Source organism: Anarhichas minor, unplaced genomic scaffold (genome assembly GCF_050575085.1).
Source record: "Anarhichas minor isolate MPS153535 unplaced genomic scaffold, ASM5057508v1 ptg000027l, whole genome shotgun sequence".
Classification (NCBI taxonomy): domain Eukaryota; kingdom Metazoa; phylum Chordata; class Actinopteri; order Perciformes; family Anarhichadidae; genus Anarhichas; species Anarhichas minor.
Genome location: NW_027466473.1, coordinates 8,821,674 through 8,834,362, shown reverse-complemented (window position 1 = coordinate 8,834,362; position 12,689 = coordinate 8,821,674). Strand labels below are relative to the sequence as shown.

The following is a 12,689-nucleotide window of genomic DNA, read 5'->3' as shown; positions in this document are numbered from 1 at the left end:
TGTTCCGCAAAGCTACTGCATGGATGAATATGTTAAAATCCCATCCAACTTGGATCACAATATATTATTTGCTTCAGCGGGCGGAAAAATACGACAACCGTACGGTGGGATGCAAGGCAATACAATAGCCCTGCAATATCAGCAAACTTACTAAAAATGTTCATTATTTGTTGATACTTCAGTTTTCTTTTGTGTTAAATCAGTTCTGTTTTGGGGGCTATACTTATGAGGCAATAATGTTGTGCTGAACTGAATTACTGTGTATTGGACAGTGTTATACAAATTTTAAATTTTAAAATGTAAACTCTGGTGGTGCTAGATGAAAAGATAAGTGGTCACCAACGTAAATAGCCAATCCATCTACTCGTTGGTGAGTCACTTCTAGAACTCTCAACCTCATGGTGGCACTAGAGGATACGTCAGGGAATCACCAAAGTCAGCATGTTTCATCCTCTGGGGAACATGAATGACATCTATGGCAATCTATCCAATATTTGTTGAGATATTTTAGTCGGGACCAAAATGGTGACCGACCTGACCAACAATGTAATCAAAGAAGCCACGCTGCCAGCTTGACTAAACACCTAACAACATAGTAAAACAAAGAACACGTCTCCGTAACGCAGTGACACATCGCATACTCATTTCTATAAATCCATTCTACTCTTATTGTATCATTCATTTCCTATTTCGGTCTACCATTGAGCTAAATAAAGCTCAAGGGATGCTTGTAAGGATGGAGGTCGAGCGAGAGTAATATCAACCAGTCTGCATCTGTGTTAATGACTTTCGACAGGGCTGATAATGCTCTGCTTCAAGCAGATCGGAGGCTTTCAGTGCCGAACAAAGGGTAAGTGTGAGTACGCTACACGGCAGTACAGTATGCATGTTCATGTGAAACTAATGGGTCAGTTGTGTATCAAGCTAGTTTTGAGTACCCTGTGGCTACTCAAAAAGGTCTGACAGTCATGATTAAAGATGATTGCCGGCCGGAGCATCACGAGGGAAGATACAAAGTGTCCCCTTTTATGGATCAATGACATTGTCACGTGCCTTTATTATTAAGGTATCAACTGTATATGAGTTGCAACCTAATTGTGGTGCCTAATTGGCAACAAACTGTTTAAATGTTTAGCAGCTAAACTAGCCAGTTGATACTGTGGTAAATGGATGGCTTGAGTAAATTCTTCACCCGATGATCTCTAACCTGAAGGACTTCAGTGACTTGAAGTTTGACTTGTAGCACAGTCTTGCAGTCCCATCCATAGAATATACTGTATATATCAAACTGATATAGTCACCGCAGTGCCACCCATTGGTTTGTGGACTACGGTTTTGAATTCTCGAGTCAACATCTTGGTTTTTTTAGTCGTCGCCACCTTTTCTTGGAACCTGAAGTGACACGAGAAGGTGAAGATAAGACCAACAGAACACTGAACAATACATTTGACGGCAACCAAAATGCTACAATTAACACGGAACATCATGCTTTGTTGAAACTAGAGTTTAGAAACCATAAACTCATGTTTACAATGTTTACTCAGGTAAAAAGTACACAAAAGTGTACACAAAAAAAAAATGAAAGGCATTTAAAGCATTTTAACCTCATTGGAGTTGTGCTTTTTCTAATCCATTACAAAGCCAGAACAAAACATATGCCACACGTCCAATACTGACTTACAGCATTATATTTGCTCTACGTTTTTGCACTGATTATCTATATTACATATATTTTATCGATTATGTGGTGTAAATGCCTCCCACATATGCAGAATTGCTCTTCAGTTATTCAATGTTAAAAGATGTCCCTGAATATATTTGTTACTGTTGAAAATAAAATTACATTAAAAAAAGGAAAGTTAGGTCAAAGACAATAAATGCAATGTCCCTTCCATGGCGTGTGTATCTTCTGCAAATTCTGTGTTTTGTGCAAATGCCCTTGTAAAAGAAGAAAAACAGAGGAGTGTTAATAAAGCGTAAACACTGCATTGACAAGATGGTCTCACTCTGGAGTTCTTTCTTTTATTTTTCTTTAGAGTGTATGGAGAATGTGCATGTAGCCTGTAAGCAGCGTACACGGTATGGTGTAAAAACATGCAAAATCTGGCACGAAAGTGAAATGGTCTGGGAACCAAAAAGCATAACAAAACAAATGTGGGAGCTCTAAGATGCAGAACAAAGTGTTCAGCTCTCTGATAGAGTTTATCATCTTCACCCCTTTTGTTGTAATGAGCCACATTCACATTCCACTCTGCTGGAGCTCAGAAAGTAGACCAAAGTCTGAGCTTTAGAAAGTGATATCATCATGAATCATTCCAGATAACGATGGACAAACATTTTCACATAACAGCACATGTATGATTCATATGTCATGAAAAATAAATGGAGGCAGAGGGAATCTTTCCTGCGCATTACAGGAAAGATATACTCATAATTGAATCCATAAATAAGTATTTTTGTGGTGATGCTGCTCCCTGCTTTTGGAGTTATAGTACTCCCAGCATCTATATCTTACAATCAGGATAAACAAATCCATGTGTTGTGTCTATTATGTTACCAAGATGATGTCATGATTAAAACAAGGCCCTACAGAGCCCAGACAACACTTAAGGTGACCGGTCCTTAGACCTCTCTGCTCGGCCTAAAGTCCACACTTAAGTTATCTTCTTGTCCTCTTCCTCCCGTTTGTCATTTAACAGTTGCTCTCCAACCTTCAGATGTGATACTTACTTTACTGTCTTGCCCTTTGGATGACTTGTCAGGAACCCTCAGTGGCCTAACATTCTTCTGAATTTGTCCCAGGTGTGGACTGTGACCAGAGAGGTGAAATTCATGCACCATCACTCAGATTGATTGCCTCCTTCCTGTTCTGGCGCTTCTCTCGAACAGTCGGCTGGAGCTGCACCAGAGAAAAATGGTGGCATGTAGACCATCCCTCTCAGGAGTGCTGAGTGAGGAAAAGCAGACCCAAACACCGCCACTCCCCTTCGTCAACCCCCACATTTTTCATCATTGGCTGTGTTAGAAAGGCAACATCATGCACGCCATGTCTGGGAACGTCAACAGAAAGGGGGTGGAGAAGGATGTTTCCCTACCGTCTTCTCTGGACCATGCTTCTCTGAAATCCTCTTATGGCTTTGATTACAAGTTATTACCCTTCACTATCTCGGGAGCCATTGATCATTTGTGAGACCTGTGAGATCACTTCCTACCCTGAGCCTTTCCTGCCTTGTAACTGTCAAGCGGCACTCCACCTCACCTCGCACTCATTGAAGTCCAGCCCTTGCTACAGCAAGGAGAAAAACAGCAGACTGGCCAATTCGGTCAGTGTGTGTAGAATATTGCTGGTTATAGGCCTGGAAGTTGTCATGAGAGGGAACATCATGCTTCGCTTTAACTTCTGCCAGAAAATAACAGTTAAGTAAATGTTGTCATTGAAGAAACAGCCATTTGATTTGCTACAAATTCCACCAAGAAAAAAACAATTGTGAGAGTGAGATCATCATTGTGCAAGTCCCAATGAATTGTGGAAGGCAAATGAAAGCATCGTAACATTAGAGCTATTATCTAAAATATAGAAATTGGAATGGAGCTGCTTAGATTGATAGCTTGAGGTGTGTGTGTGTGCGAAGGAGAGAGAGAGAGAGAGAGAGGGAGAGAGAGAGAGAGAGAGAGAGAGAGAGAGAGAGAGAGAGAGAGAGAGAGAGACCCATCAGGATCACAAAATTACAGATGTTTTGATAATAGCTTTAAATTCAGTTGCCATTGAGTTGTATGGGACTTACTGGTGCAGGTATAGTGTTATCTGTGGATATTGTGCTGTTATTAATGTGTAATATGATACGATATATGATATAATATTATAAAAATGCACCTGAGAATGGAGCCGGCAGACAGAAAAGCAAATAGAAAACTAAACAAACACTAATCAATTAGATATTTGTTTAAAATTACACCACTATATCACATTGCTGAAAGGGAAACATGTTTTTCTGAGTTGACACAACCGTTCTTTGTTTTACACAGGAGCCTTGCAATATTAATATGGTCTTTAATATTAATGAACCCTTTACTATTGCTAGTGAATTGAATCGTCCAATAAAACTATTATTGAAAACTATACATTTTCGTGTAAAGTTACAAACTAAATTTTTAGTGTTAATATCACAGATTTAATTAGCTCATTTTTCAGTGTTAATTCAAATTAAAAAGACTCCCCCCCCCCCCCCCCCCCCCCCCCCCCCCGAATTTCGAGACTCTACTCAACAATTATAATTAATGTATGACTTGTTAAAAAAAGATTACAAAAAAGTATAAAAGGCCATATTGTCCCAAGTTGTATCTCAAAACGCCAGTTCTTTTAATAGACAGGTGCTGCTTTCATTTAGATCCTTGCCGTTTCTTTTCCTAACTCAGGTTTTCTCCTGTTCACAAAAGCATAGCCTGACTGCATTGGCGAAAAATAACTGGAGCAGGCAACTTGAGGATTTGGAAAGTTGCCTAAATGTGAAGTGACAGGAGAGAGCTTTTGGCTCTTTGCGTGACGCCAGCGAACTGGCGCCGAGTCCGCCTTAATTAACAGATCCATGCACTTCATCAAAAACCTTGGGTGTTTTCAAAAGATGGATAAGTGAATGAGTCACGCAGCCTTCCATGAATTCAGACAAAGAATGATTTGTATTTTTACATTTAAGGAAAACATTATTAGTATTATTATTATTATTTTTATTATTAGTAGTATTTCACGTATTTCACACAAAATAACAACACCAACATTAATGAAAAGCTGGGCTAAAAAGATGAGTCTTCACTCTAGATCTAGGTATTATTCTTATTCTCATTCACTATAACGGTATTTTTAAAAAAAAAAGCAAAGTTGCTAAAAGTAGGCTACTTTAATTATGATTCATTCATGGTGTGCCACTTATTAATGCTGTTTATCCACGATGCTGTCGAATCCACTAAAATCCGGCTGTGTCCCTGTACTCTGAGCGGTTAAAACCACGCCCCCCCCCCCCCCCCCCCCTCGGTAATTGGTACGGACAGTGAAGCGATGTCAAAAATATTTGGCTCATTATAGCGTATACCGGGAAGGACAGACGTGCGTTAACACCATCCATTGGAATCTGTCTGTCCTCACTCCTCTGTACCATTACTTTTCTTTCTTGTTTTAAAGCTTTGCGCATGGCCCCAAAGTGCGCTGTCCTGTCGTTGGCGGATCTACCAGTGGACAAACAAAGGACCATCATCACCTCTCAGCGTCTACTTCTGCAAATTTGCATCCCCTCCATTATTTGATCTCTCGGGCATGCTACAAAACTCTCAAACTCTCAAAAAGGTTTGTCTCAACTGGATGCAGACGCTCGCGCGCCGTACAGCAGCAACAGCATGTTGGGCTGAGACTTTATAGAATCGACTTGTCCGATCGGATACCCTGATGAAATATCCAATTTCCACAGCGGCTGCCATGGCTTACAATACTTTCCAAGCTCATCCACCAGGTGCCTTGCCATTGTCAGCCTTCTTTGCTGCCACTCGGCCCTCGTTTTTCCCCTCGCTGGCTTTCCCAGACGTCGCCTCCCTGTCCGAGCCTCTGTCCGAGCAGGCTGCCTCTGACGCGGGGCTGCGCGCCGCTCTGGTGCGCCAGCATCAGCCAGTTCAGCCGCGGTCCTGTAAGAGCCTGCAGACGGAGGAAGGGCTGGAAGACGACCCGAAAGTCACGCTGGAGTCCAAAAAATTATGGACTGAGTTTCACAAAATGGGAACTGAGATGGTTATTACGAAATCGGGAAGGTACGCGAACAAAAATGTGCATATTGGAAGTGTCATTGCAGTCACGTGTTTGAAATGCCATAATTGTATTATACAGTCCAATATGATTATTATTATTACTATTATCATGGGGTCAGTTTGTGATTTTCAAGATATAAATACATCAGGTTGGGGCCCTTCGCCTTATTTCAGAGGTCCAGTTCAATACTTTTTCAATTAGCTGTTATAATAAAAAATAACTAAATACAAGTAAATCGTATAGCCTCTATTATTTTAACAAAAAAAGCGAAGCTCCTTGCATGCAAAACTTACAAATCAAAAGTTCTAACGCACGAATACATCGATGTTTCATCAATTCTTTGCCACAGGAGGATGTTTCCGGCGTTTAAAGTGCGGGTAGACGGGCTGGTTGAAACGTCTAAGTATATCCTGCTGATGGACATTGTCGCAGTTGATGACTGCCGCTACAAGTTTCACAGCTCCCGCTGGGTGGTGGCTGGAAAAGCTGACCCGGAGATGCCAAAGCGCATGTACATCCACCCGGACAGCCCGTCCAAAGGGGAGCAGTGGATGAGCAAGCCCGTCGCTTTTCATAAACTCAAACTCACCAATAATATTTCGGATAAGCATGGATTTGTAAGTAGATATGATACTTTTTTTTAATTATTGTAGCATATGGGACTTATTTTTGATAACCCATTTTTTAAATTAAACTATAACTAAAATCCCATATCAATGAGATCACAATAACCTATACAATTTTAAATATGTGTCACTCTGGTAAATCATGTCCCTTACTAGCCAAACACACTGACGTTCGAATTTCTTTGTCTTTATTTTTCCAGACAATTTTGAATTCAATGCATAAATACCAGCCCAGATTTCATATTGTGAGAGCCAACGACATAATGAAGCTTCCGTACAGCACCTTCCGGACTTACGTTTTCCCGGAGACGGAGTTCATCGCTGTCACTGCGTATCAGAATGAAAAGGTACCCCCCCCCCCCCCCCCTCCCTCCCTCCCCATCCTTCCTGCTCTAACCTCACATGCAAACACAGCAGACCTAATGCACTTGGCAACAATTTTTCGGTGATGTTGATATTGTGTGTGTGAAAAAACACAGTTTTGCGGCTGTTGGGATGGTTTGGAGACTAACAGGAATACATTTTAGGGTTATGGGCCCTCATTAGTGCAACATATGAGCTTTATGGACACTGGAAGCTGTGTTTTTGCAATGATTAACTTGCTGATGTGTCTTCTTTCTCCACAAGATTACACAGCTAAAAATCGACAACAATCCGTTTGCCAAAGGATTCAGAGACATGGGAAATGGGAGGCGTGAAAAGAGGTATTTGCTTTGCCAGCATGATTCATCATAATATTAAAGGACATATCCGTATGTGTATATATATATCTGTATATATACACATATATATATATAGACTTAACTTCAATTTGTGATCCGCAGGAGTAAGCAGTTAAGCATTTCTTCAATGCATGAGAGCCAAAACAAAGCGGACCCGGACTGTGCTGATTCTGATGACTCATGTGAACAACCCAGTACCAGTGATCCATTTTATTCCCCTCGGGAGCTGGTGAGCAGCCCTCTGATGTCCACCCCGACCGGTCAAGGTGGGTGAACTCACAGTCGACTATGTCATTAAAGAGATAAACATTGCAGTCACTAAACAGAGACAATGTTCATTTATGATTCACAAACAACTGATTAACCTTTCGGCTTTGGGCTGGACGGCCCTTCAGTGTGGAGTCTGCATGTTCTCTCCGGGTTCTCCGGGTTCTCCGGGTTCTCCGGCTTCCGGCTTCCACGTGGCTTAGGTTAATCGATTGCTCTAAATCGCCCGTATGTGTGAATGTGAGCTTGAATGGTTGTCTGTCATTAAGTGTTGGCCCTGCGATAGTCTGGCGAAGTGTACTATCGCACACTGTGTAGACACACTCTGGGTCTACACAGTTTTTCATTAGCTTTCAACCACATATCATGGTCTTCATCACCTAGTAAGCAGATTTTTGTTTTGTCCTATTTTCAAGGTCAACAATAAACTTACACAAATGAGGCGGTCAGAAGTGTACTATGTTTTAAGATTTCGGGGACTTTGAGGATTGTCCACATCTCAACCTCAGTTTACCGTGTGACTCAATTTGGCAATACAGAAATAGCTTTGCTTTAAAGGAATCAACTGTATTGGCGCCTTCGGGTTCGTCAGAAATGACCACTTTCTCGCTCATGGCTTCCAGATGTAACCAAGTCATCTCTGTCCCCACTGTGTTCTAATAATATACTGCTCTAACAAGGCAGAAATATGCTCATACATTTAATGAATATAATGTATTTTTGCCCACAGGTGAGGACAATATTGAAAGTGATTCAGATATTGATCAACAAGATGATGACATTGCTGAAGCCAGCCGTTCCAGCAGTGAATATATGCTTTCTTTGAGTCAGAAGAGCGAGGAGATACTGCGGGACAGGCCTGCTCTCAGTAAGAGCAACGGCAATCAGGACACAACCAAAGAAAGAACAATGTTTAGATCATCAGATTTTATGTACTCCACGGAGAGCGATTCTTCAAGACAGCACATGGGCGAAATCCAAGATGGCGTCCTGCCGATGATGTTGCAAGCGCAGAGCTCGTCGCCCCTCAGCGCTGGTCCCTTTCAGACTTTGGATTTCTCAAGTGCGCACAGCCAACAGTTTCTTAAGCTCGGGGCACCTTTGTTGTTTCACCCGGGACAGTTGTCGGTGAAGCCAGAGGGTATGGGACGTCTGTTGCCTTCTTTGCCTGCAGCAGAAAACGGAGGCCTGCCTTCTCAAAGCATCACCTCTCCATCTCCCTTCATGTTTCACCTTTCACAGCACATGCTGGCATCTCAGGTACGCTTCTTATATCACACATATTTCTGATGCACCTAGTGAACAGACACCGGAAGCCGGGGGATGCCGGCTCCTCAAAGGGTACATTCATGTATATGAGCACATGTTTTCCTCAGAGAAACGTCTGTCACCACTCCAAGGGGAATGGAATTTCATTGCTCCTCTAAGAACTTGAATTTGGCAGAAAATTCAGAGATATTTCTCCTAAAGTAGAACTTATATTTTTGTGATTTGGGTGAGCTGACCCTTTAAAAATGTCTTTCTGTCTTGGACAAAATAATGCTATCAGCCTCCAGCCAAAGCTGTAAGATCATGTTTGTAATGAGCTCTAAGTACTCCAATTTTAAGGCAGCATGCACAGAAATTATGAAAAGCAATTTGTGTTCATTTGAGATTATACCTTGACGAATTAGATAATTGTACTTTTGCAATTATATGTATTTACATTATGGTCCTTGACTGCCAAATTGTGACCATTAGTGCAGTGATGCCTTAGAAGAAGAAGACATACGTTATTGATCACTGAGGGGAAATTCAATTTGTTATTTTTACACATTACACACACACACACACACACACACACACACACAGGCATGAAATGAACACACATGCCACAACGAATAATATTATGCATTTTTTTATTTTTATTTTTTTTTACAGTCACACCAATATGCTAATCCAGACCAATTTTCCCCAACCTACAAAGGGTCAAGGGAAGAATCTTAGTGGGTGCAAGATGACTACCGGGTAGGAAATAATAGGAAAAACAAAACAAAAGACTTTTCTCTATAAAACCACTCCTCTGAACTCACAGCTCATAGACATGCAGCTGCATGTGACGCTGCTGTACATGGAAATGTAGGAACATCGGAAAGTCTATGGTGTTAGTAAAATTAACAATTGTTTTCTTTCATGCAGGGAATCTCACTGTCACCCTTTGGAGGATTGTTCTCCTATCCATACGGCTACATGGCAGCACCAGCTCTCCCCACCTGCTCGGCAACCCCTCAGTTGGCCAGAAACCCCTGTTTCCGCAGCTCTCGGCCTTGGTTGCGATTCAGCCCTTATCAGATCCCCGCCTCTGCCCCCTCAAGCCAAAACCTGCTTTCAACCAGATCAAACTCGCAATCTGAGGTGTCCAAGTCAGGGAGCAGAGAGTCAAGTTTAGTGCCTGACAATCGCAGTCACCAAATCAAGGCCAAGCAGAAGACTTCGCCACCGAAGAACATGAAGGGTTCCGCTGCAAAGCACACATAACCGGGTGGACTTGATAATCAACTTTATCCACAATACACTTTCTTACAGTATATGTTGTTTTTCATCCTACACCTGGTGGATACAGTGTGGTGGACACAGACAGGTTTATGAAGTTTCACGTAATAATCACTAAAAATAAGTATTTTGTCAGAAACTGCATGTGTTGCTGCTATTCAACTTGTCGTTATATCATCAATAATCCTGCCTAATAAACACTGATTTAGTGATTTGCAGGTCAAAAGACACCCACACATAAACCATTAACACTAAGCTTCATTGTATTTACTGTTTTTCAGTGTGAATATATCGTCAAACAACAGTTATATGCAAATCAGGGAGTCTTTGGATTTGCAAACATACCAAATCAATGCTTATTGGAAGTTCTAAAGAAATAAAAAATATATAAAAAATATGCTAATTGCAATTCCTTTGGGGAGATCGAGCTATGCAAAACTATAGAAGGACAACAATGTGCTTTAGATATGAATAAAACACATTTGTATTGCTTCTTTGTGTATGATGGTGTACATATCTTGCTCGTCATGAGGAAACCGTAAACCACCCGTTCACTGTTTCACATTGTGTTGATGTACCAAAGCCGCTGAATTTGAGGGGAAACTCAGGATTCTATTTTTTTATTATTTTTTTTTACCAGCACTTAAGAAAAATGTCTTCAGTAATCTCGCAGGTTGTCTGCCAAATTATTCAGGTGAATTGTTTTCGCGTGTGTGTTTTTTCACAATTTAAATAAAGATGTTGTTCACATTCTCTTCACATGTTTATCATATACAAAGTATTGTTGATGTTGCACATTAAATATTCATATATCACGTTAGTGTTAATTCAGAGATGCACTCAGCTGTGTTATCACCAGCGGCATCTACCAGCTGGGTGCCGGTCAAGAGTAGTGAGTGAGGAGTCAACAGGGAGTAAATGCCATAAAACAGGCAAAGTGTGAGTCACCGCAACCACAAGAGGTCCTTGAGCATGCAGCTATGACTGGCCAGCCAAAATAGTATGCAGTTCGCTGAAGCATAATACGAGATCAGCCGTGGATGGACACTGAAGTGCACACGCACTCACTCACTCACAGACGCGGGAGTTATTATTATTTAAAAAATGAGATAAGATACAATAAGCCGTTATTTGTCCCAGAGAGGTGTCAGGTGTTACAGCAGCCCAAAGACAGAAATAAGTACAAATAAACAGAGTAAAGTAAAAGAATAAATAAAATATGTATCCGAATAAGTAAAATATGATTTAAGTTAATATAAAAAGTTGTATGCATATGTTATTGAAAACATGTACACATATTTAATAAATGAACCCAGATAAATAGATTTAGGTGGACTGAACAGGCTCATCTTTTTCCGAAATAAACATAACGTAGGCTAGCCATTCATTTCAGATTTAATATTTTAAGTAGGCTGCAATTATCAGAACAACATGAACATTCAGGCTCCCTCTTGTGGCTCAAATGTGTACTGCAAATATAAATGTTTAATAAAAGACAATGAAATTCAGCAAATTTATTTGGCGACCCTAATTTAATCTCCTGTGACCCCCTGTGGGTCACATGACTCCCTCATGTCTGTGGGAAGCACTCATGTCAACACATGGACACATGTATTATAGATGTGTCAAGAGTTGGATTGGATGCTGGATTCAATTAAACCAGCTCATCCGGCGCGGGATCAGGGTCTGTCAGGCACAATCCTTTAATTAAATTCATTTGACTAAATTAAGCTTTCAGTTTCCTTTGTACCTCCAAATACTGTTTTGGCAAGGTCCGCCCTATAGTTGTACCCTTCCTGGCTTGTCACTAATTCTCCGTGTGTGTTCCTGTTGTAGAAGTACTGTGCCTTGGCCCTGGCTGCCTTTCTCACCATATTACTCACTCTGCCATCTTTCTGGAACTGACAGTCAAACGCATCATCAGGCAAAGATTTCTGTGAAACAAATGATCTTAGTTCTGAAGTAATGTTTTTGGAACGCAATCTTAGGAAACATCTCAGCACCGCTACTCCATCTCTTCAGGGATCAATAATGATATTGTTTATTTTTAATAAACGTGTCACTTAAGTATTTCATTTCAGCAATGTACCGTTTGTTGGAGCTTCGCAGCAAGCTGAAAGTGGTTCTATGCAACAGCTGCTGCCATGCCCTTGGCCATAGCAATGGTGGCTGAGCAATAAAGGTGAATGAGCGGTCCTGTGCACTTCATTCCGTATGCATGACTGCAGCTCACTGCTTGCTGGGGCAATTCCCAAAACATCTCTGCTTGTGACAGCAAAGTTACACTTGAGTTGCTAATCTCTCTGCTCGTACATCTGCTCAAGCTGCACCGAAAAAATACTTTTTTTTTCTGAATACATAAATGACATATCGACTCATATGGTCGATGCAAGGTGCTTTGAAATATGTCTCCGATTTTTAGAAGTGTATGACCTTTCCACACACTACAGCTTTCACACAGATTTGCTAACATATGTTCATGCAAACAGTGGAAGTGCCTGATTTTACAATAGGGCTCACAAAGAAGAGCTTTATCTTAATTTCATGTGAACATTAAGAGGAGATACAAGGAACGGCTATGCCTCCGGACGAAGAAATGTTCGGAAATACTTTAGCTACACTTTTACTGTGTTTAATATACATGACAGGATAACGTCGTAGATTAAGGGGCAGAGAGAACAATGAGCCCCCCAGGAAAGCTTCACAGGGAGAGCAATGAAACCGTGCATGAGAGAGTCGTGGTACATTGTG

The 12,689-nt window shown here is 41.1% G+C and overlaps 1 protein-coding gene across 1 annotated transcript; it reads left to right on the top strand.

Moving 5' to 3' along the window:
* Positions 1-5,437: 5,437 nt before the first annotated feature.
* Positions 5,438-9,923, top strand: LOC142960496 (T-box transcription factor TBX2b-like). Its single transcript, XM_076102352.1, has 7 exons — positions 5,438-5,793; positions 6,141-6,408; positions 6,618-6,764; positions 7,045-7,121; positions 7,242-7,405; positions 8,137-8,666; positions 9,585-9,923. The coding sequence occupies exons 1-7, from the start codon at positions 5,438-5,440 to the stop codon at positions 9,921-9,923; spliced, it is 1,881 nt and encodes a 626-aa protein (XP_075958467.1).
* The last annotated feature ends 2,766 nt before the right edge of the window (positions 9,924-12,689 follow it).